This window comes from Mus musculus, chromosome 3 (genome assembly GCF_000001635.26).
Source record: "Mus musculus strain C57BL/6J chromosome 3, GRCm38.p6 C57BL/6J".
Taxonomy (NCBI): Eukaryota; Metazoa; Chordata; class Mammalia; order Rodentia; family Muridae; genus Mus; species Mus musculus.
Genome location: NC_000069.6, coordinates 142,556,488 through 142,579,703, shown reverse-complemented (window position 1 = coordinate 142,579,703; position 23,216 = coordinate 142,556,488). Strand labels below are relative to the sequence as shown.

General features: G+C 41.8%; 1 protein-coding gene and 1 long non-coding RNA gene across 7 annotated transcripts; one reads left to right on the top strand and one right to left on the bottom strand.

The window, feature by feature from the left end:
* Positions 1 to 6,490: 6,490 nt before the first annotated feature.
* On the bottom strand, positions 6,491 to 19,688 carry Gbp3 (guanylate binding protein 3). Of its 6 annotated transcripts, none has more exons than XM_006501719.2 (12): positions 19,421 to 19,688; positions 18,846 to 19,208; positions 17,769 to 17,964; positions 15,471 to 15,598; positions 14,647 to 14,756; positions 14,261 to 14,457; positions 13,113 to 13,358; positions 11,877 to 12,157; positions 10,444 to 10,656; positions 9,110 to 9,212; positions 8,618 to 8,811; positions 6,491 to 7,230 (listed from the first exon to the last, which is right to left on the bottom strand). In XM_006501719.2, exons 2-12 carry the CDS (start codon positions 18,999 to 19,001, stop codon positions 7,012 to 7,014), a joined length of 2,043 nt encoding a protein of 680 aa, XP_006501782.1. In that variant the 5' UTR covers positions 19,002 to 19,208; positions 19,421 to 19,688; the 3' UTR covers positions 6,491 to 7,011. The 6 variants fall into 6 exon arrangements, with proteins under 6 accessions (XP_006501782.1, XP_006501787.1, NP_001342332.1 ...); XM_006501724.2 differs by having other exon boundaries at positions 18,928 to 18,983; NM_001355403.2 differs by having other exon boundaries at positions 19,014 to 19,208; positions 19,421 to 19,660.
* Positions 10,577 to 13,391, top strand: Gm40158. Its single transcript, XR_867676.3, has 3 exons — positions 10,577 to 11,009; positions 11,199 to 11,256; positions 13,031 to 13,391. It is a non-coding gene; the product is annotated as a predicted gene, 40158 (long non-coding RNA).
* Positions 19,689 to 23,216: the final 3,528 nt, after the last annotated feature.

The window sequence follows — 23,216 nt, the reverse complement described above, 5'->3', positions numbered from 1 at the left end:
GGTACTATTTATGATGAGAAAAGGGGCCAGGCTGGGAAGATCGCTCACAGTTAAGAGCACTGTCTGTTCTTCCAGAGGTCCTGAGTTCAATTTCCAGCAACCATATGGTGGCTCACAACCATCTGTAACAGGATCCAATCCCCTCCTGTGGTATGTCTGAAGACAGCTACAATATATTCATCATATATATATATATATATATATATATATAATAAAGAAATAAAAATAAAGCCATTAAAAAAACGGACCCTCAGTAAGAAGAAGTAGGTCAGACAAGAGATAAATGTAGGGAAAAATACTGTTATAATTTTTGTTACCTTGACACACATCTACACATACATGGGAGGCAGGGGTCTCAACTGAGGAAGTGACTCCATCAGATTGGTTTGTGAGACACTTTTTTGCTTTATGATGAATAGAGGAGGGGTGAGCCCACTGTGAGCAGTGTCATCCCTAGGCAGGTGAGCCTGGCCTATGTTAGGAAGATCTAAGCAAAAAAAGAGACCAAGCCAATAAGAAGCATCCCTCCATGGTCTTTGCTTTCAGGACACAATGACTTCCCTCAAAAACAGGACCATAGTCTATAAGATGAAATAAACCTTTGCTTTGCCAAGTTGCTTTTGTTCAGTGTTTTATCACAGCAATGAAAAAGCAAGCTAGAGCATATACAATGATATACATTTATGAAAATGTTGCACAAATCCATTGTTTTGTAAGTTTAAGCAAAAAAAAAAACTAATAAAAATACCTTTGAAAGCAATTTAAGCCACAGATAACAGTTTTAAGAAAAAGAAAAACCCTGAAAATTCTAAATCCTATACCATTTGGCACTTCCCAGGAGTTCCTCTGTTCAGTTAGTGAATGATAGTGTACAGTGTATTCACCAATTGTTTTTCCTCCACATTTGTACATGTCTTGATAAAGCTCACAAGACTGCTTCATGAGATACTCACTACCCTATCTGTTTAAGGAGAAAGGTGATTCAGAGAGAGGGTGAGTGAAGACCTGCAACACCAAGCAACTTCATGGGATCCATAATTGGAAATGGGCTTAAATGAATTCACTGCTCCTCTACTCTATACTGTGAAAGATAGGATGAGAGAAAAACAGCACCCCATGAAGTGAAGCAGGCATGGAAGTGGGAAGAGATACTATTACTGAAAATGAAAGCAGTTCGAAGTTTCTTAGAAACAGATCTAAATACTGGGAAATAGGTTGTTTTCTTTAGACCAGTAACAGTTATTTCTATTAGATAACCCAGAATTACTTTGCATGCTTGAACGTTTGTGAATCTTGTAGAACTTAAACGTAAATGAAAAACAAGTTTCCGTTTTTAAGCTCAAAAGTCTTCTTTGTAGTATTTTTCTTGAGAGAAGAGTGTGTCAGAGTCCTTTTCCTAACTACTGAGTATAAATAAAATCTCCAAAGGCTGAGAAAAGTCATTGACAGCTTCACATTAACAATGTTTGTGTGTCCTAGAGTTATGCCATTTGGGAACATTGTGGTTAACAAGACATCGATAGGCCTTGAGGCAGTCCAACAATCGTACTTCCTGAGGGAAGACCAAGGATCCAGTAGCCGTTCAGTCTGATAGTCTGGATGTCTCAGCAGTCCCAATGGTCTTAACCAAGTCAGAAATAACTTGTATGAGGACTTGTACCACACTTGGCATTCCATTTTGCAGCTGGAGCTTGTTATGACCGTGCTCTGAGTCCAGCCTGAATGGAAAGAAAACCTGGCTCAGCAAGTCGTCCTTTACCTATAAACTCTATACAAGTAGGGCTTGACACTGTCACCTAGAAGCTTCACCCATACATCTGTCCTGGCCTCTGTCCTGTCTGTACTATAGTCATAAGTTCTCTCTCTCTCTCTCTCTCTCTCTCTCTCTCTCTCTCTCTCTCTCTCTCCATAACTCTCTCTCTGCCTGTCTCTCTGTCTCTCTCTCTCTGCCCTCTCTCCCTCTTATTTTCAGATATGTTGTTTTTATTTTGAATATATTATGGCATACTAATTACAGTAGTACCAATATGTTACATTCATTGTGTGCATGACCATGTATACCATTCACCATCTGCCCTCACCACTCCCAAGGACACCCACAATGCCTAGTAATCACTTTTCTAGTTTCATATTAACTACATACAGTGCAGTACTTCCCAGGCATAAACACGGTCAAAAGGAAGGCACAGCAAAGTCTATCATGCAAGAGCCCACTTTGGTCATCTTCTTTGTTTTTTATTACTTGTATTTTAAAAGTTTATTGTTTGAAAATGCCATAAAATATATGATATATTTTGCTCATACTCATCCCTTCAGCATCTCTTTTGCCCTCCCCTCATGCCTGCAAGAGTACTTCCCACTTTCGTGTCTCTTGTTTTGTTTTTGGTTCTGCTTTGTGTCACCCTGGGTTTGGCCAGGGCTATTTAAGTGGTCAAGAATAAGGAGGTTCCCATAGAATCATAGTAATTCAGCATTGGCTACATGACTGAGGACAATGACTTTCTCTCCAGCATCTCTCAACTGCCCATAGGTTCCCAGAACGAGGCTGACCCAAGAAGCCTCTCCCCTACCTGAACATCTGCGAGCCCAATCTTATTGGAACTCTAGGTTGGCAACTTCTTACCTTGTTAGCTCCTTCCTAACAACAGACTAATCAAAAGTGTACTTTAAGACTGTTTGTCATTGTATATGGTTTTGCTTCAGAGCACTCACCTGTCAGCTTCCACTAGTCAATCATTAGATGCTTGTCAGGCTGAACATCCCCTCATTTGCTTACATTTTCTATAAAACCTTGTACTGATGAGTGTTCAGAGCTGTTTCACCAAACTTTCCTGGGGGTCGGTGGTGAGTATGCACAAACTTGAATTTATAATAAAACGACTCTAATGTGATGACATCAGAGTCAGCTCCTTGGTAGTCATTTGGGGTTCACAAATGCTTCCTGGCACAACAGTATTGGCATAAAAACAGACTGGTTGATCAATGGAATAGAATAAAAAAAAACCAGAAATAGACCAACACATATATGGACAATTGATATTTGACAAAGAAGCCAAAACTATACAATGGAAAAATGAAACCATCTTCATGAAAGCACCTTCAACAAATGGTTCTATTCTAAATGGATGTCTGCATGGAGAAGAATGCAAATAGACCCATATCTATCACCCTACACAAAACTCAATTCCAACTGGATCAACTACCATAACATAAAAACAAACACACTAAATCTAATAAAAGAGAAACGGGTAAACTGCCTTGAACTCATTGGCACAGGGATCAAATTTCTGAAGAGAACATCAAGGGCTCAGACCCTAAGATCAACAATTTTGGGACCCCATGAAACTGAAAAAATGTGCAAGTTTAAGGACACCACCAATAGGACAAACATTATCCTACAGAATGGGAAAAGACCTTCACTAACCCTACATCCAACAGAGGAATAATAAAATAAAGAAAGAACAAAAGAAGCTGAATATCAACAAACCAAAAAATGCAGCCAAAAAATGGGGTACAAGCTAAACAGAATTTTCAACAGAAAAATCTCAAATGGCTGCAAAGCACTTAAAGAAATGGGGGGAGGGTATGGGGAACTTTTGGGATAGCATTGGAAATTTAATTGAGGAAAATACGTAATAAAAATAAAAAACAAAAACAAAAACAACAAAAAAGAAATGTTCAACATCCTTAGTCACCAAGAAAATCAAAAAGACTATGAAAATCCATCTTGCACCAGTCAGAATGACTAAGATCAAAAACTCAAGAGCCAGCACAACTGGCAAGGATGTGGAGCAGGGGAACACTCCTCCATTGCTGGTGGGAGTACAAACTAGAACAAGCACTTTAGAAATCAATTTAGCAGTTTCACAGAAAATTGGGAATTATTTACATGAAGACCAACTATACTACTTCTGGGCATATATCCAAACGAAACCTCAGTATACCACAGGGATACTTGCCCAACTATGTTCATAGCAACTTTACTTATGCAATAACAGACGTAGATTGAGGGACAACCTAGATGTCCCTTAACTGAAGAATGAATTCTCTAGGTGTGGTGCATCTACACAATGAAATGCTATTCAGCTATTAACAACAATGACATCATGAAATTTGCAGGTAAATGGATGAGACTTGAGAATGTTGTCCTGAGTGTCCCGAGTGAAGTAATACAGAACCAGAAAGGCACATATAGTATGTACTCACTTATATTTGCACATTTGCCATAAAGTGCAAGATAACTGTCCTATAATCCATAGACCCAAAGAAACTGGGTAATACAGAGGGCCCAAGGGAGGATTCACGAGTCTCACTCAGAAGGGGAAACAGAATAGTCATCAGAGGTGGACAGAGAGAGGAACGGGGTGGATGAGGGAGTGAGGAGGGCTATGAGGATGCTCATCAGTTGTGTGGAGAATCTGGCTGAAGAGGGCTGGGAGTGAGACTGGAAATCAGTAGGGGACATCACTGGGAACAACTGGAGACCTAAAGTCAGGTAGGCCGTAGACATCCATGGGGGTGATCCTAGCTGAGATTCCTACAGGCGAGGGACTGAAGTGGGAGCTTGCCTCCAGGGAGTACTCAGAACCCAGGATTCAGGTATGATCACCATTTTCAATCTGGGGTCTCTCTGAGGCTACTCTGCACAGAAGAAGCACGGGCCACAAAAGAAACAGAGCTTCCTGTCCAGGGTCCCTTCAGGCCTTGCTGTGAACAGCAAGTCCACGAATCTAGTAGTTGCTCAGTCCCATGAGGCTGATTGTCTCAGCTGGTCTTCTGTATAAGCTGGAATCATGAAGAAGCAGGTTCCAACAGATATGGTAGCAAGTAAGTGCAAGCAGTCTAAGATGAATGACTCTTCCTTTTTCCAATGTCCTTATGGAGGCCTCCAGCAGAAGGTGTGGCCCAGATTAAAGTTATGGATTACCAGGCCTGAATCTGGAACTTGCTTTGTCCCATGCTGACATTGAACTAAGAGATCTGCTTGCCTCAGTCTCCTGAGATTATTGCATGTGCTACCTTGCCTTGGCCTAAACTGTGCCCAATAGCTACTATGTCTCAATATCTCCATGTCAAGATCTAGGTCAGAAGCCTGTGTCTTCCAGCCTCAGGATCTGCATTCCAGGTGTGCCCTCCATTTCTGGATTGTAGTTCATTTCAGATGTAGTCAAGTTGACAACCAGGAATAGCCTCATGATCCATGCCTTGTCAACTTGACACAAATTATATCTCATGTCCAAATGAAACAATAACCAGGTCATAAATACGCCTAACATGTTATAACTATCCCTAGTACAATCACATTGTAAATTTAGGTCAATGTCCCTTGGGAACTTAAATACCAATTGATACTCTCTTAATTGATTTTAAAGAAATTGAAAGAAAACACAAACATCTATACAAATGTGTTCTTAACAAAATAAAACAGAATCATTCATTCCATATAAATCCTCAGTTTTGCACCTGGTCATGTGGCCTTAGGTAGTGTTTATAACTACCTTCCCCCACTGCCCTTTTTGTACTTCAACAACCCTCTACAAGCACCTCAGCAGGTCTTGGCTCTTTGCCTCGAGATTCCCATACCTTCATTCCTGATGTGTCTGTGCCCTTTGTCATCCTGCTTGGATTAAGCTGTTGTAGTTTCCCATTGACTTTAACCACAGGATATGGTAGTACTAAGAGACACCCTAAAGGATCTCCTCTACTCCAGACATAATCCTTCTTACCTCCATTGTAGAGAGGCAATCCAATTTCCCTATGATAATCTGGCTCTGTCACCACTCCTAACACTGTTATTCCTTTCTTGGCCTGTTGGTTTAAAGGCTAAAAGCCCAAAACGACCAGGGGGAAATCTGAGCTTCCAATTCAATGAAAGGTTTGTTTTCTGGATTGTAGTTCATTCTAGGAATAGCTATCACAAAATGTAATGTGAATTTTAAAAACTATGAAAAAATAAAAAAAACTATTGGAAAGTAAACAAACAAAGAACAATAAAATCTTCTCCCACTCTAGATCTTAATAAAAGCACTCAGCTTCAGCCATTGCAAAGTCTGAATGCTTTGCAGTGTCTTGAAATTTCCTCCACCAAGGAAACGCACACCCCAAGTGTATACAGGTCACTGGCCACTCGAAGCTAGGCTTGTGGCCAGAATGGAGCCAAAATGACTTGTAGCCAATTTCCCAGTGAAGTCCTTGTGTTTCTCTGAGACCTCATGGGCCATGCTGAACTGTGTTTCTCTCAACCTTCTGGTCCCCCAAACCAAATGTGCAGTAAGCGCTCTTACAGCTCTCTAGAGCTTGCCTATCCCAAGGCTCCAAGACCTTCCACATCCCTTCTGAGAACAAGTTCCATGGGCTGCAGAAAGAAAGGACAGGTTTCTCATTGTCTCCCTAGAAAATGGTAGTTCCTTGCCATTTCAATTAACCCCTTGTGCTCCAGGATTCTGCCAAAACCAAATTCTTTTGCAAGTAAGAAGAGAGACACAAATGCTTCATTATTTTAATCTGCATGCCTTTTATTATCAATCAAACATTTTCCTCATACATTCTCTTATGAAAACCCACTTGTGCGTTTTAACAAGAGCTCTTTTTAACAATTTATCTGTAGTGTACAACTGGGATACATATGCCAATGTGTCTTCATTTGGCCATGTTTCTGTTTGATTTACTTACATCTTTTCTAGAAATAATTTCACTATATTCTGACTGGCCTCCCTCTTTATTATTTAGATAACATCACTGAAATTTGACAGGATTTATGGACGCCAGACCCTTATATTCTTCAATCATTGGTTTGTATCTTTAACCTTAAATATAATAGGTAATGAACTGACACAGAATTAGACTCCGAGGAAGCAGTATCTGACAATTTAGCTATTAATGGAAGTTCTTACTTTCTTTGTAACCGTGGTTATTAAACTAGAATGTGTACTTAAAAATCACAGCAAAAAGTTTGGTATCAAAATAACAGAAGCCTGGATTTTATAAATTCCTTCCCAGAAACTCTTTAGACTAACTACTTAGTGAGCCGAGGAATTTCAGCCCCACACCAAATAGTTTACCAGCTCCTGGTAAAATCATAATGAACGCATTGCCAATGGTGTCAAGGATTTGACCAAACAGTGAGGGTTTCCTTCTTGTTCTTTCCATCTCTTCTCTCAGGTGACTTATTTCATTCTTTAACATATCAGATTTCTCTCTGAATCCTTCAATAAGCAGTTCTTCTTGGACCTGTCAAAGAAAAAAGCTGCTGTTGTTTGCAGGTAGAAATTTGTATTTTATAACTCTATCTTAAGTACCATTATTTACTTGTCTACAACCTCAGAAGGGTTTTTGATATTTCAAGACATTTGCACATATCAGTAGAAATACCCATGCTTTATACAAAGATATAGGGGAATCCCTCAGCACCTCCTCATACAGAGTGAATGTTTTAATATAGAAAAACAATGCCCTGTGGGGGAGATTGCAGAAAGCAGATGAACAAAGATTGACTCTGAGTTCCAATGAGGAGGTATCTCTTTGAATATTTAACAGATAATGGGAGAGCTGACCTTGTATAGAGAATACTGGTTATTAAACTTCAGCATGGGATCCAGTGAATGGAGAAGATATGGGCATAAATAGATCAATTTTTGAAATTGCATCATTCTTTATTTTATTGTATGATTTTATTTTTTCATTAAGTGAATTACCCTGTCTTTGTGCATGTGTGAGCACGTGTGTAAAAGGGAGCACATGCATGTGTTTGTACATGTCCATGGAGGCTAGCGGTTGATTTTTTTATATCTTCTTCAACTGCCTCTACCTTATTTTTTATAAAATATATTTTTTTTATTTTACACTTTTGAGTACTTGGCTTGCATGAGTGAGTAATATGTGCATGTGTTGCTGCCCAAAGGTATGAAAGAAAGATATCAGAGCTCCTGGAATTCTACATTTGGATAACGTACATTGCCATGTGCTTGATGGGGACTAAGCTCAGGTCCTCTGTAAGAATAGTAAGGGATTTGAACAACTGTGTCAACTCCACAGTCTCATTTTGAAGACAACCTCTCTCCTCAATCCAAGAGCTGATTCTACTAGGCCGGCCGGCTGACTAGAAAGGCCCCAGGGTCCTCCTGTCTCTTCCCAAAATGTGCCAGTGTCGCTGGCACATGTCACTTTCCTCCAGAGTTTTACCTGGGCTCTGAAAATCCTAATTAGCTCCTGTGTGTATACAATGAGAACATTACTGACTTAGCCCTCTCCCAAATCCATCATCCTCTTGCTTTATACTGGGATAAATCTGATAGATTCACACAAGATGGGGCCTACCTCATGTCTTTTTGAAGGTTAAGCCTAGAATCCTAAAGTCTAGTGGGAAGGGTCACGTGGACCTCAAGAAGACCTTCCAAGAAACTCACCACACAGCAGTTCAGAACCCTGGGGGACACTATCTCCAAAGTCTAAACCCCCACTGATGCTGGGATCTTGTGTTCTCACAGGCTTCAGTAAGACCCAAGTGGACTTTGATAAAAACCTTTGCAAGTTGAAGTTACAGGCTCAAGATTAACACTTCCCATCCTGGGGAGTCAGAGCACCAGCATCTGGCTCTGCCAAGCCCATCTACACTCACCTTCAGCTTGTGCTCCAGCATCTTCTCCTGCTCCCTCAGCAGCATCTCCTTTTCGCTCTCCATCTTCTCCTGAAGTTTAGCAATGTTTTCTCGGAAGCTTCTCTCCTGAGCCTCCATCACTTGCTCTTGCTCCTTCTGTCTCTGCCTCAGCAGCTCTAGTTCCTTCTCAGCCACTTCCTTCTTTGTCCGCTCAGCTGTTCCACAGATGTTTGAGAGAGGGAAGAAATCACAGTCAGAATGTAGCCAGGGCTTGTAGAGGAACCTCTGAGTACTCCCATTAGCCGGGCCAGCATCATTGTGGTCCTTAACATGATAGAAAGGTACTAACTGAATGGACATACAACACAACACCAAATCCATTATTATTTCCACATTGAGGAGAGGTCATGACCTCTATCAGGAAGAAACTCCTTGCTCCACAAGGACCTCCCTGAGCATCAGTCAGAGGTCTTTGCAGAAAGTAAAGCCCAATACTTGAACCCTTTACCCTACCTGCTATGGCTCTCTCTCCATCTGTAAGAGCTTTGTCTGACTGCAAGATAGAGTCCTCCATAATAGCCTGTGACTGTAGGAAACTCTTGAGAACCTCTTTTGCCTGGGGATCCAAAACGAGAAAACATAATTAAGGTAGTAAAGATATAGTCTTCTGCTGAGATATTGATTGATCAATAAAACATCTAATCTTTTGAGTCCTGTCCTACAATGTATAATTCCATAGTCATAACCAAAAATTCAAGCTCTTCCTGGATAAGGAAACTCTCTGCCTCAGTCTCCTTGCTAGCTTCACAGCCTACCTTCCCAGAGATGCTGTCTACGAACTGCCTCAGGTTACATCTCCCACCACAGTCACATGCTGTTCCAATGACATAGAGTCTCCACTGTTTACCATGCTTGGATATATTTTGTCTCCTACCTTCATGGGTATCCCCCACTTTATAGCTAAGATAACAGCTACAGACATGTTACTTTGTATCTCAGACGGCCAATACTTTAAAACTCTTAAAAGTAGGAGAAAAGCCAGGTGGCATTGGCTTTGTGATGGTGTTTTAGATTTAACAGCAGAAGCACAGATACATAGAGAGGTGAGAGGACAGGCAATTGTAAGCTTTCTGCCCAGCAAAGGGAGGAGTCGATAAGATGTAAGGGAATATACAGAATGAGAGAAGATGTCTCAAGCTGCACAGTGATAAGGAGTTAAAATGTAAAGAAGATGAAGAATGTTCACGACACAACAGGGAACACTAGCATGCTTAAAAAACTGCCCTGAAGAGATAATTCTTAAAATAAGGAATTCAAATGGCCGGCAGATATTTGTACTTGGCATTACTAATCCTTTGTGAAATAACAAATCAAAGCCCCAAGGAGGTATCACCTCACTCTTGTGACCATGCCTATTATCAAAGCCTCAAAAGTTTTGGTTGAGTTTGAGGAAAACAAAGGAACCTTTATAGATCTCTTCATGAAATGGAAACCGGTTGCAGTCGTGATGTGCAACAGCATAGATGCCTTAAAAGACGGAATTCTGAGATTCTATTGGCTGACCTTACAAATCTGCCAGTGAGTGGCTGTGTGGCCATAACACCAAGTAAGGCAACTGATGCATTGCATTTGTCCAGTGCGTGAGAGTGGAAAACTCTGCTGGTTTGTTTATCTTGAGAAGTAAAAACAGGTATTCCAGCCAAGTCACCCGAAATGAACCCTCAGGCCAGATCTGAATGCTCAGTGTCTGCTACCACGAACTCATCTTCACCTCGGTTAGGTCTACCAGTGCCCAGCAGCCAGCACTCAGCTGAGCTCTGTAAGCCATTGTCTCTGTTGTTCCCCACCTTCACTCCCTTCCTCAGCACTTGCTGGTAGCCCAGCTCAATCTTCTTCCTGGCTTCTAAGTAGAGGCTGTGACCCCCAGGAACAGAGAAAGCTCCACAGGAGATGCTCTTCCTCAGGGACTCTGAAAGCCTCTCCAGTTCAGCCTGGCAGTGACGAATAGATGCTGCTTCGTTCTGTCGTATGAACTCTTCCTTCCTTTCCTCTATGGTGACCTGCCAGGTGAGAAGGGGGACACAGAACAATCTCTTAGAAGGAAAGTGCCACAGTCACCATCCTGGATGATCCCAGTGTGACAGCCACAGCTCGAGGGATACAGGAGGAGGATCGAGAGGACCAGGACATTTGTTTTAGCCCCAGTTGGGTCAATTCTGAGTGACTTCCGGAAGTCTGTTAACTTCCTGGGGCTCATACGCAGCAGCTGTGAAATCGAATTGGAAGACACAAATTTAGTTTACTCAGAACCTCAGATTTCAGTGGTGAATAATACAGGGGTAATTTTGCTTTTGGGTGTGATATTTTCCTCTGAGAACAGAGGTAGATGTGACTGACAACCAATTCTTCACAGGTGAGTGTACTCTTATCAGGATTTTGAACCCTTTCGCATTGTCTCAATAATGATTTCGGTGTCAGGATGCTGGAATAGGTATGTTTTGTTTCTGTAAGTGTGTGTGTGTGTGTGTGTGTGTGTGTGTGTTCGTAACTGATCATCTTGATTAATCTCCTCAATATGAACTAAGAGATTTTTGTCCTCCAGGACTCAAACTCAGATGAATAGAAGACAAGCTCCTCTCAGGGAAGCTACCTTTGGTCAGGTGGGTCATGGTTGTCCCCTGAGAGTTGTTTCTTGGTGAAAATGCTCTTATCAACCTCTGCTAATGAACATAATGGATAGTAATCCTATGCTGGTACTAATGATATATAATGACAGTAATTCTATTATTATATGGCACAAGGTGACCTAGTGTCACTCTTCGAAATATTAGTTTCATCTGGCTCTGGCAGAAAGAAAAATCAGAACATTAGAAACAAGAAAAGAGCCCAGCCCAGTGCTTCCGTGTTTGCTGGTAAGTGGGCAGGGCTTCCCCTGGACCTACTGATCAGAATTAAATCCATCTGACAAAACTTTTTGTTTGTTTGTCTGTAGTACATTGAGCAGAAACTCACATACCCTTGCTTCACCTCTACTGTGAACTTTGAACTATTAAACTGCATATTGTTTCAAGGCACTTAGCACATGGTAGCTTGTTTTGTAGCAATAAAGGTAAATAAAACTCTATTGTTTTAAGAAAGAGCATAATTCGAGCCCAATGAGTCATTGTTACCCATAAAAATTCTAATGAGAATGATGCAGATCTTGAAATAAGAAAGGTACATTCTAGGGGCCCTATCAAAAGTGCATGGAGCAGGAAAGACAAAGGCTAAGTTGTTTTACCACCAGCTTCTTCTGGAACTCCTGCTCATCATCCTTGAAGGAGTGCTCCATGAAGACAGCAATGGCTTCCTTCTCACAGGCTGCATGCACAGTCAGCAGCTCCTGGAGCGTGTCTGTGGGGAGCCTCATTCGCTGGGCCATCTGCTCACTGTAGTGGTCAGCTGCCTTCTGCACAGCTATGGAGTTCTCACGCTGGGCCAGGGTTGTCACTGCGTTCTCCAGACAAGGCACAGTCCCACTGTTGATGGCATTCACATAGGTCTGCACCAAAGTCCCCAGCCCTGAGAAAAACATCGTTAAAATATGGAAAGTTTCCAAGGCCAGCCTAGTCTATAGAATGAATTCCAGAAGAGCCAGGGCTACACAGAGAAAGCCTGTCTAGAAAACAAAACAAAACAAAACAAAACAAAACAAATAAAATAAAATGAAATGAAATGAAATAAAATAATCGTTCTCACTAATTGTTGCTATTAGCTTTAAGCCTAGCATTATTTAAAGCATTAAAATTCTATTTATCTTGATGTTTTTGTCCTCTCTTACATCTCCCATATCTTCTGTTCTCATTTCATGCACTCTTGGAATCAGTATCTACTTAATAAAATCAACTTCTTTCCTTTGTAGTTCTTAAATTTAATTCATCAAAAATAATCAGTGATTATAAATATGAGGTTTCAAGGTTTCTTGGAAAGGGAATTCTTCCATATAAATCTAATAAAAGTTGGTTTGAAAGAGAAAGTACATTTCACTTTTTGTGAAACCAAATTCCAAGTGAAAAGTCAAGTCCAAGCAATAAAAATCACCATCAGAAATTTGAAGACAGAATAGAGAACATGGAATAACATTATGGACACATTTCAGGGGCAAAGCAAAGTTACATAGGCAGTGTGTCTATCAGGTTTAGTATGTTGAAATTGATTTCTCCAACTGCATGGGTCTCTTGGCCGGCTGTGTTCTAACTGGTGTCATAATCCATATAATCAAACTGAGACCCTCTTCCAGGAACCCCACGTCACCTGGCAGATTTCTGTCTGTCATCTCATAGTGTTAGTTGTGTGAGATGTGCTAGACTTCTCATGTACAGAAAGTTCCAGTATGGAACATGCATGTGTGATATGCACATTTATCTCTCCATATTCCTTTACATGAGCAAACAGAAATGTTCAAGACCACAGAAGAATCGCAGCTGCTTCACATGTTCTAAACCACAGAGACATGCTTGGGACAAGAGAAACTCACGATTTCCTGTGACAATGACTCCCCCTCTCAGAGTCTTGGTCTTGCCGTTGGTGAAGATGTAGGAACAGAATTTTTCTGATTCAACCTGGAAATTCCGTTCCAGTTGGTTTTCTGGAACATTTTCAATTTGGAGCAATAAACGTTTGTCGCTTGTGGGCCTGTCAAAGACAAAGCACTTCCGTACCGGAAAAAAATATCTGATACATTCTCTGGTCATGTTGGACTGTTGGACTTTGAGATTGTCTCCTGAAAAGAAAAAAAAAAAAAAAAAAAGCTGATTGAAGATACAGCTGGAAGATAAGGGGATTGACAACTTTCCAAGAATGTTTGTAAGGCTGTAGTTGTAATGCTTGCAAGTCTCCCTTCCTCTGACTGGCTGCACCAAGAGTTTTAAAGTACCCGGGGCATTGGGAGACCTCAGTGCTTAGTCGTTATATGGAATTTACGAAATTTGCACAGAGACTCTGTGACATAGATTAACAGTTCAGATGAATGAATAAATGACAAATATTGATTCTAGGTACAAATATCTGTCCTACCAAACATAATTTAAATTTGTAATATTAACATGCTAGCACATTGCATAAGGCTGGAGGGTGAAATTTTGGTAAAAAATGAAATATTTCTCAATAATAGTAGCATGTATCTCTCCCCCAACCCCCGTCCACCGAGAGGTAAGTGATTTGTATACCTACGTCCACTGAAAAGTGTAACTATATAACTATTTGAGCTAGTAAGACATTCTGAGTAAGGAATGCTTTTAAAATTAGCTCAATAGATTTTCTCATGATTTTAGGTTTTCTTACTTATTTGTTTGATGAACCATTGTCTTGAAAGGATGTCTAAATTAATAGGTTACAAGTACATAAGGCTTAGGAATTGATCACATTGATTGTAATCCTCCCCTATTTGGTTTTATTTTGATTTCTTGTGATATTAATGGGTTTAAAATCATTTGTCATGACATGTTCTCAGGTAAAGTAGGTTTAAATAGCCTGGGGACACTGGCAGGTAACAATGACTGTTCAAATCATGGCCACTTGTCAATTGTCATCACGATTAACGAGAGTTTCAATGCTATCTCAAGCAAGAGATGTCAAGCAAGGAGCAAGGCTTAGCTGATTCTAACTTCCCTCTCCCACTGGTACCTTGGATCAGCTTCAGGGCATTCTCCAGGTACTCATCTTCTGTGATGGGCCGACCATTTAACTTCAGCTCCAGAGCAAAATCTCGAACAGCCCAGATAAAGTCTGGGAAGAAACCTACAAACTCACTGGAGTCCTTCACTTTGTCCTCTCTGGGGCTCGATTTTGCCCGGATTAGCTGTGTTAATTCAGTCACAAAACTGTGATTATAGCTAAGGATATGAAACAAAATATCTTCCAGGTCTCATGTAGTCTCAATTATTAAGAATAGTCCCTTTGTCTGAGCCTACTGTAATTCAAGACTTACTGACTTAGACCAAACAACGGGCAGTAAGTTGCCTTCTTCCTACACTCAATGAAACACGGCAATTTGGTCCCTGGAAGGATACTGCAGCTGCTCCAGGGCCTGCTGGTTGATGGTGCTCATGCTGTTGTAGACAAAGGTGCTGCTCAGAAGCACAGCCAGGGCGAAGATCCACGAGTCATTCTTAGGGTCACCCTGGAGAGTACATAGGGAAGGGCAAGCAAATAAAGAGTCTCATGGTCATTCATTCATTCATCCATCCATTCTTCCATTCATTCATCCAATCATCCCATTGTTTATTCTTTCAGCTACACTATCAGTGAATCTGAGAGAAATAACAAAATTGGAAGATACTGCTACATTCAGCCCTCATTCCTAATACTTACACTGATCCATCTCATGCCATTTGCTCCTCTAGCAATTAAATTAACTATAGATTAGTTGTTAGGCTATAGCTTAGTGGTAGATGCACAAAGCCCTGAGTTTAGTTCTGAGAAATGACTGATAAAAAGACAAGATATTCATTGTGTATAAAACATTTCCTAAGTGCCTAGAATACAGTAGGCAATGAAAAAAAAAAAAAACGGGCAGTTATACCTTTATAAATTTATCTCAATTATAGACACAAACCCTATTTCATTAAATGTAACTCTTCCTGTACCTCTGACAAAATGCAGAGGCATGTTTTGTGGCTAGCAAATTCAACATAGTTGCCTTCTGAAAAATAACTTTTTGTAATAATAGCAAATAAACTTGTCAACAGATAAATACAACCATAATGTCAATTGTGCTAGGAAGACAGTCAAGATTATAAACAACAACAAAAAGGCATAGAAAGGCACATGGGGGGGGGGTTAATCTGAGAATTTAGAGCAAGATGTCATTGTATTAGCGAAGACAGTACCTCACCTTTTCTACATCACCAAGGCCTTCAGTGTCCAAAAGGACCAGGGTGTGTGTTGGCTTGGTGGGATGGGGCACACACCACATCCAGATACCCTTGGTTTCGGATTGCACTGTGGAGCCCAAGGAGAAGCCTAAAGGTGAGAGGAAAACAGAAAAGGGTCACAGCAGGAAGACCAGGGCTAGTAGAGTATTGACACTGTGTCAAGGAAAGGGGTTGCTGTCATTCATTTCAGCAAGGACAATCAGTTTAGTTTGTATATAACAGATGCTTTCAAGAAACACTTGGTAAAGATTTCTTGCCTCATTCTTGCAACTCCTCAAAGTAGACTGTGTTATAGAATTAGTTTAGACTCTATTTATTAGTTGGAGTTTTTGATCTGAGTTCAAAGATGTTCAAAGACATGGGGTTCAGCAATTGAGGAACAGCAGCAAATGGTCACATAAGTGGCCTGAGTTCCCTCGGCTTTGACCCTGGTGAGCTTTAGCGTGCCCAGGGCCTAGTGCTGCACATCTGGTCACAGTTCCCTTCATGTAGTTCCAGCCAATGTTTCTCTTGCCACATGTCGGCACTCACTCCTTACCTGCTTCTTTCAAACAAGGAGCTTAGTTCCTACCTGGTCATTCCTGCTGCCTCTCCCTAGACATTTGCTCACACATGCTGGTTCCCTTTGCCCTACAATGCCACTGTGAACTGAACCATCATGCCCTCCCATTACTCCATGACTGGGTGCTAGAGTTTAGATCTAGAATATCAACCAAAGGCTGATGAATTCAAGGCTTGCTCCACACAATGATGAAGGGACTCCTTGTGGAAACTTTTAAGAGGCAAGGCCAAGTGGAGGTCTTCAGGTATGCCTTTGAAGAACACTGGAGAAGGCTGTGTCTCTTTGATATTGTTGGTGTCGTTACTGTTGCTTTCTTAATGCCTGACTGGAAATTAACAGAGCAGCACAGCTCTGCCATAGGCTTCCTGCTCATCTGTGCTGCCTTTCCCACCAGGTCCATAAGCACTGGGGCCAGTTATGGAGGACTTGAATCCTCCAAGCACTGCCAATCAAAACAAACGTGTGTCATCACCAATGTTTTCGCTCATGCATTTGGCATGATGATGGACAGCTGGCTGGTGTAGTGGGCTCCTATCTCCTGCCAGGTCCCTCATGGGCACATTAGATTTATTCATTTTTTGATGCCCCTTCCTCTGAGGAATGGTAGGGACCAGGAGGAGAGATAAGAAATGAGAAAAAGAAAGATTATGGGGATGAAGCTTGGGAGGGGAGAGCAGCTCAAATGTATTATATCCATGCATGAAAATGGCCATATGTAACACAATAGAGCAAAATAAAGCTTTAAAAAGGTTTGACAGGAAATACAAACAACACCCTCCCCACATCCTCACCCCACACCCTGACAGGATGATAGTCCAGTTTGGATGTAGGATATATAAGGACCATATTACACATCCTTCAGCCTATCTATTTTTCAATAGAACAGGTGGAACAATAGTCATACTTGAAATGTGCTTGTGGCTTGGGCAAAGGTACAGAAGGGAGAATGGATGCTTTTGGTTCAGCTGCTGATCAGGCCAGAATAGCGGAGATCAAAAGGAAAGCTGAGGCAAGTCTTTTGATGAAGTTGGGAAACTATTAATACTCAGAAAAACTTAATTTTCCCCCATGGGTTAAGAAATTATAAATTTTATGACAAGAAGGGGAATTTTCACTTGTGAGAGGTGCTGGTATTCTGTCTGGAGTCCACCCCCACATATACCTAGCAACAGCCAGGTCTGCTCCTCCCCATGGCTACCTGGTAACAGCCAGGTAGGCCTGGCCCTATAAAAGGGACTGCTTGGTCTCTCTCTCTCTCTCTCTCTCTCTCTCTCTCTCTCTCTCTCTCTCTCTCTCTCCTTTCTCTTGCCTCTTGTCCCCTTACTCCCCCTTTCTTCCCATTCCCTTCTCCCCTCTCTCCATGTGACCATGGCCAGCCTCTACTTCTCTCCTCTCTCCTCTCTACCTTTCTCTGCCTCTACTACCCTCTTAACTCCCCTTCCCATGCCCCGAATAAACTGTATTCTACACTATACTGTTGTGTGGCTGGTCTCTCAGGGAGAAGGGATGCCTCGGCATGGGCCCACAGAGTCCCCCACCTTCCCCCACACCCCACCAGAACGTATTCTTATATTCTTTATCTTTTTATGACCACAGCAAGAGGGATCAGACTTTTCCACGAGATCACCCTAGAAAAGTGTGCTCAGCTCTACATTAGTCCAAGGAAATTATCCCTATACACCCCAAGGACACTCACCATGGTTCCGTCCTGCAAGACGATTCATGAGGTAGGACTTCCCTGTACGATATAAACCAACAATGGCCACCACCACCAGAGGCTGTGCTATCTGCTCAAGAATCCTTATGGCTTCCAGATTTACTGTCAGCTGATTTTTCCAATTTTCCACCAGACAAATGGGTGCCTCCATGGTCCACTCGGAAGCTGCAGAACCCTGTAACCCAGAACAGTCGCTCACTGAAATATGGGATCTTAAAATCGTCTGTTGTCATCACCCAAGGCAGACACATGTCGGTTTTTGTTTGCGCAACACGTATCTCAAGTTCTGTATGTTTCTAAAGTGGGAAATGAACTCAGCCTTCCCAAACCTGTTACAGTATTTCTCATAGAATATATCACGATTCTTCTTTGAACTATGAAAAGTATTCTCCGGCTTCTTAAAAAATAACATGAGAAAGCCAACAACACTGATGTCTGAGACTGAGAGCACTCGGGTTTTGCAGCGGGTGAGGCAAAAACGCACGTGGCAAAGTTGCAAAGTGGGTAGAAAGGTTTCCTGGCATTCTGAGAGAATTTGAAGTCTGTTTCAGTATGAGAAGTTTGCCGGGTGTGTGTTGGGCACTGCCTTAGGTGGCTGTTATCAAAGAATAAACTAAATGAGTGCAATTTCCTACCTTGGTGAGCCTCTGTTCAAATGGGAGAGAAAACGAAGCAGAAAATGAACACACACACACACACACACACACACACACACACACACACACGTGCCCGTGCGCCCACACACGCCTTAGAATAAAGTAAGTATAGAGCGAGGTAGGGACATTGGAGGTTGAATTCAGATAAATAAAACAGGGACTGACTCCAGCAAAATAAGATAAAATGAAGCCTCTTAGTGACACCTTTGAGGACAGATGTCTGCTATCAAGAAAACATTGCGGACACAAGGAAGCAAACTGGGGGAAGCTACCCTACAAGAGGCTGCAGTACTACTGAGTTTGGCTCCTGGGTACCAGGCTCTCACCACCAAGGATGGGCCTTGGTCATTGTCTCCCAAGCCAGAGGGGTTATTGAATGAAGACCCAAGAAAAGCAGTACATGCACGCTTGGCCCGCCAGGTGGCGCTCTGCAAATGGCCACAAGACCCTGTGAGGTCTGCAGCTTGCACTGGCTTGCCCACCAGGGTGAGTCTGCCACCCCAGAATGGAGATGTCCTGGCAATTTCGCCGGCAGCGTCTGTTGAGAGAAACACATGTGGTTACTCACCCAGGCACTGGCTCTGTAACAGGGACAGTCCTCAGCCAACTTAGTTCTTTCCCTGAGCTTCCTACTGCTCCAGGCTCCTTGGAGCAGCCACTGTTAGAAGTGGCAAAGTAACAGCCGCCCAAACACAAATTGAGATAAAAGGAACTGAAATCGAAACCATGCTCCTTGCTTGATGACTCAGTCAGTCGTTGAGGGCTTGAACAAAATAACAGAATTTGTGACCTCAGCTGAGCTGAGGAATTTCCCAGATCCCCCCGAACTTTCTGCAGTTATCACCCCGCCACATCTTGCAGATTGAGACTTTTTTTCTTTCCTACAGTGTGTTCCATCACCGATGCAAAAAAAAAAAAAAAAAAAAGGAGAAAACAGAATCACACTTGGCACACAAGTCTGTCTGTAGTACTCACCAGGGAACACTACTAATCAATGATTGTCATTGCGTTTTCTGGGTCCCCTGCCCTCTTGGATTTAGACTGCAGTCTAAATCAGCAGTGTGGCCTCCTCCTTTCCCTCCACACATTTCAGAGGAAATGCTCCCTCAGATGCAGCAGGAGAAAATAGCAGTCATTATACAACCTGAACTCAGGCTGTGAATTCGAGCCAAAGGCGACGACTGGACTTCCCCCCAGCAGAAAAGCCCTTTCTCCTCCCTTTCTTGTGTTTTCCAGGGATCTGGGAAATAGAAACTGAAACTGTGTCCTGACATGAACCAGCTTTGTTTAGGGAGTCAAAGATGATTGCTCAAGCCCTGGGTATCCTAGCCTTTTTGTTAAAGGAAAACAAGTCCCCAGTTTCCTTAAAGTGCATATCTGCTGTCAGCTCCCTGTTAGAGTCTTTAACCAAAGTGTTATAAAGATGGTGAACTATAGAGATGGCCACTGTTTACAGTGCAGCTTGCTTGGCAAGAACAATGCATGATTCAGTCAGGTCTGTCAGTAGAGCTAACAACTCTGGGCTGTTCCTTCTCTACTCTGACTGACAGGAAGTTCCCAGTATGCTTTGCCTGTCTTTCTGGGGATGTCTCAAACTACTCTCTTTCTTTGTTTGCCATTTGTCCAACACAAGTGTTCATTCCTAATCTACAAATCCAAACTTCCAAATCCTCCCAATACTGATTTTTTTTTGAGTTCTGACATAAAATCACAAGTAAAAAAAATCTGTTCTATAAAAGTTTCCTGCTTTCATGAATTATTTAAAATATTGTCTATGTGAACTGGCCATGGAAGTGGAGGCAGGGGAACCATTCTGAGCTATATATTAAGCTTGAGGCTAGCCTGGGCTACATGAAAATTTTGTCTCAAAATATATATACAATATGTGGGACGGGGTTCATGTATGCTAAGTTGGCTGTGCTCAGACTACTTCATGTACTTCATGTATAGACTACTTTCAAATAATTCATGCAAAAAGCAAACTTTCAACATTAAAAACAAGACATAGACAGACTGACTTTTCAGTTAATAGAGTTCCAGGTGAGCTACAACAGATATGCTTTTATTATTAACTGCTACAAGTTATCATTAACTATCCTTTAAGGCTGGTTAGGTTGAAGTCCTTATATAATACATATGAGTATCAATTTGTGCTTTATTCCTTCCTTGATCATAAGAAAAAACTATATCTCCCTACTGGACCGACAAGTGAGTGAAAGGTACAGAGTTACCCATGGCATTCATATTCTCACTAGTCCAGCTATTCCATCCTTACATCCCACAGTGAGAAACAGAAGGGTCATATACAAATTGCTCCATTCAACTGATTACACAAGGACATGGGGAGGGGAGTTAAGAGAGTAGCAGAGGCAGAGAAAGGCATAGAGAAGGAAAGAGTAGAGAAGTAGAAGCTGGCCACCAGTCAGAAAGGCTAAGATCAAAAATTCAGGTGACTGCAGATGCTGGCAAGGATGTGGAGAAAGGGGAACACTCCTCCATTGCTGGTGGGATTGCAAGGTTGTACAACCACTCTGGAAATCAGTCTGGCGGTTCCTCAGAAAATTGGACATAGTACTACCAGAACATCCAGCAATACCTCTCCTGGGCATATACCCAGAATATTCTCCAACTTGTAATAAGGACACATGTTCCACTATGTTCATAGCAGCCTTATTTATAATAGCCAGAAGCTGGAAAGAACCCTAATGTCCCTCAACAGAGGAATGGATACAGAAAATGTGGTACATTTACACAATGGAGTACTACTCAGAAATTAAAAACAACTAATTTATGAAATTCTTAGGCAAATGGATGGATCTGGAGGATATCATCCTGAGTGAGGTAACCCAATCACAAAAGAACACACATGATATGCACTCACTGAAAAGCAGATATTAGCCCAGAAACTTGGAATACCCAAGATACAATTTGTAAAACACATGAAACTCAAGAAGAAAGAAGACCAAAGTGTGGATACTTTGTTCCTTCTTAGAATGGGGAACAAAACACCCATGGAAGGAGTTACAGAGACAAAGTTCGGAGCTGAGATGGAAGGAAGGACCATCCAGAGACTACTCTACCTGGGGATCCATCCCACAAACAACTCCAAAACCATATACTATTGCATATGCCAACAAGATTGTGCTGACAGGACCCTGATATAGCTCTCTCTTGTGAGGTTATGCCAGTACCTGGCAAATACAGAAGTGAATGCTTGCAGTCATCTATTGGATGGAACACAGGGCCCCCAATGAAGGAGCTAGAGAAAGTACCAAAGGAGCTGAAGGAGTCAGCAACACTATAGGAGGAACAATATGAACTAACCAGTACCCCCGCCTCCCAGCTGTGTCTCTAGTTACATATGTAGCAGAGCCCTTGGTCTTGCTAAAATTGTATGCCCCAGTACAGGGGAATGCCAGGGCCAGGAAGCAGGAGTGGGTAAGTTGGGGAGCAGGACAGGGGGAGGGTATAGGGGACTTTTGGAGAGAAAACTAGGAAAGCGGATAGCATTTGAAATGTAAATGAAGAGAATATCTAATAAAAATAAAATAAAATAAATAAATAAGAATTAGAAAAAAATTAGAAAGAGGTGATGGCGAATCAGGAATAGGGTTGTTGTATCTGGCTGCTTCATGCTGACATTGGGGCAACATGTCTCTGGGAAACCCAGAAGAATGGGTACAGGGGATGTTTGTCCAGTCTTAGGAGAGTTGGCTGTTTCCTTGCTGTCCAGGGTCTGTGGAGCCATCTGAGGACAGGTCAGAAGGAATAGGTCCAGAAGTGACTGTGTCTGAGAGGAGATGGGAGCGTCTGAAGGTTGCTTCTCAGGAGCTGTCCTGGGTGTAGTAAGTGCCTGGACTTGACAAGATGTTGAAGCACATTATAGGTAGAGAATAAGATTAAGTATGTTTGGGAGATAGAAAAATTTTAGATATTAAGGTGTACATTTGAAATCAAGAGGTATCCCACCCTCTGGAATAAGTTAGGCAGATGCACTTGTCGGATGGAGCCTATTTGGCCCATGTGAAGTAGATCTGAGTGGGTGTCCTGTAGCTTATAAGTTTATAAAAGAGATAACATGAATTAACCACATGAACAGTCTTTAAGATGAGCCTTTTGTGGAGCAGAAGGAACAAGATTAAAAAGGTGGATTGTATAGCGGAATGTTTTATTAGAGTTAGGTAAATTTATAGAAACTCAGATAATATTAGGACAGTGGCATAGCAAGAAGAGGAAATATGAAGCATTCGATTCATGGAAACTGAGTGTAGGTAAAGAGATAGCAGGTTACATCTGTGAAAGCTTTTTCTAGCTTCTGTCTTAGCTGTCAACATAGACAGAAGTCCGGGGAATAAACAATAGGCCATGAGAACGCCTGGGGTGTGGGAGCAGCTATATTATTTAAAAATGACAGAGTCCACTAGCCAACAGTTCCTGTGGTCTCCATGGTCTCAACGGCAACTTGGGCAGAGTCAGTCTTTCAGTCTTTCAGGTGCAGAAAACTCAGGGCTTTTTCTCTGTGGGATGGATACGTGTGACATGAGAAATGGCTTACCTTGATTTAATTAAGCCATTTGACTCGGAGAATCCAGTCTTGTCCACTGCGTATTTCAGTTATTGTCATATCACAGTCCAGAGGGTATTCTGTAGTTGTGTCCACATCTTCTGAGACTTAATGGGAGAAACTGTTAGAGGCTTTTGAGAATTCTGTCTGTCATAAACTTAATAATTAATAAACTTCTGACAGGACTGACCATGATATAGATTGGTT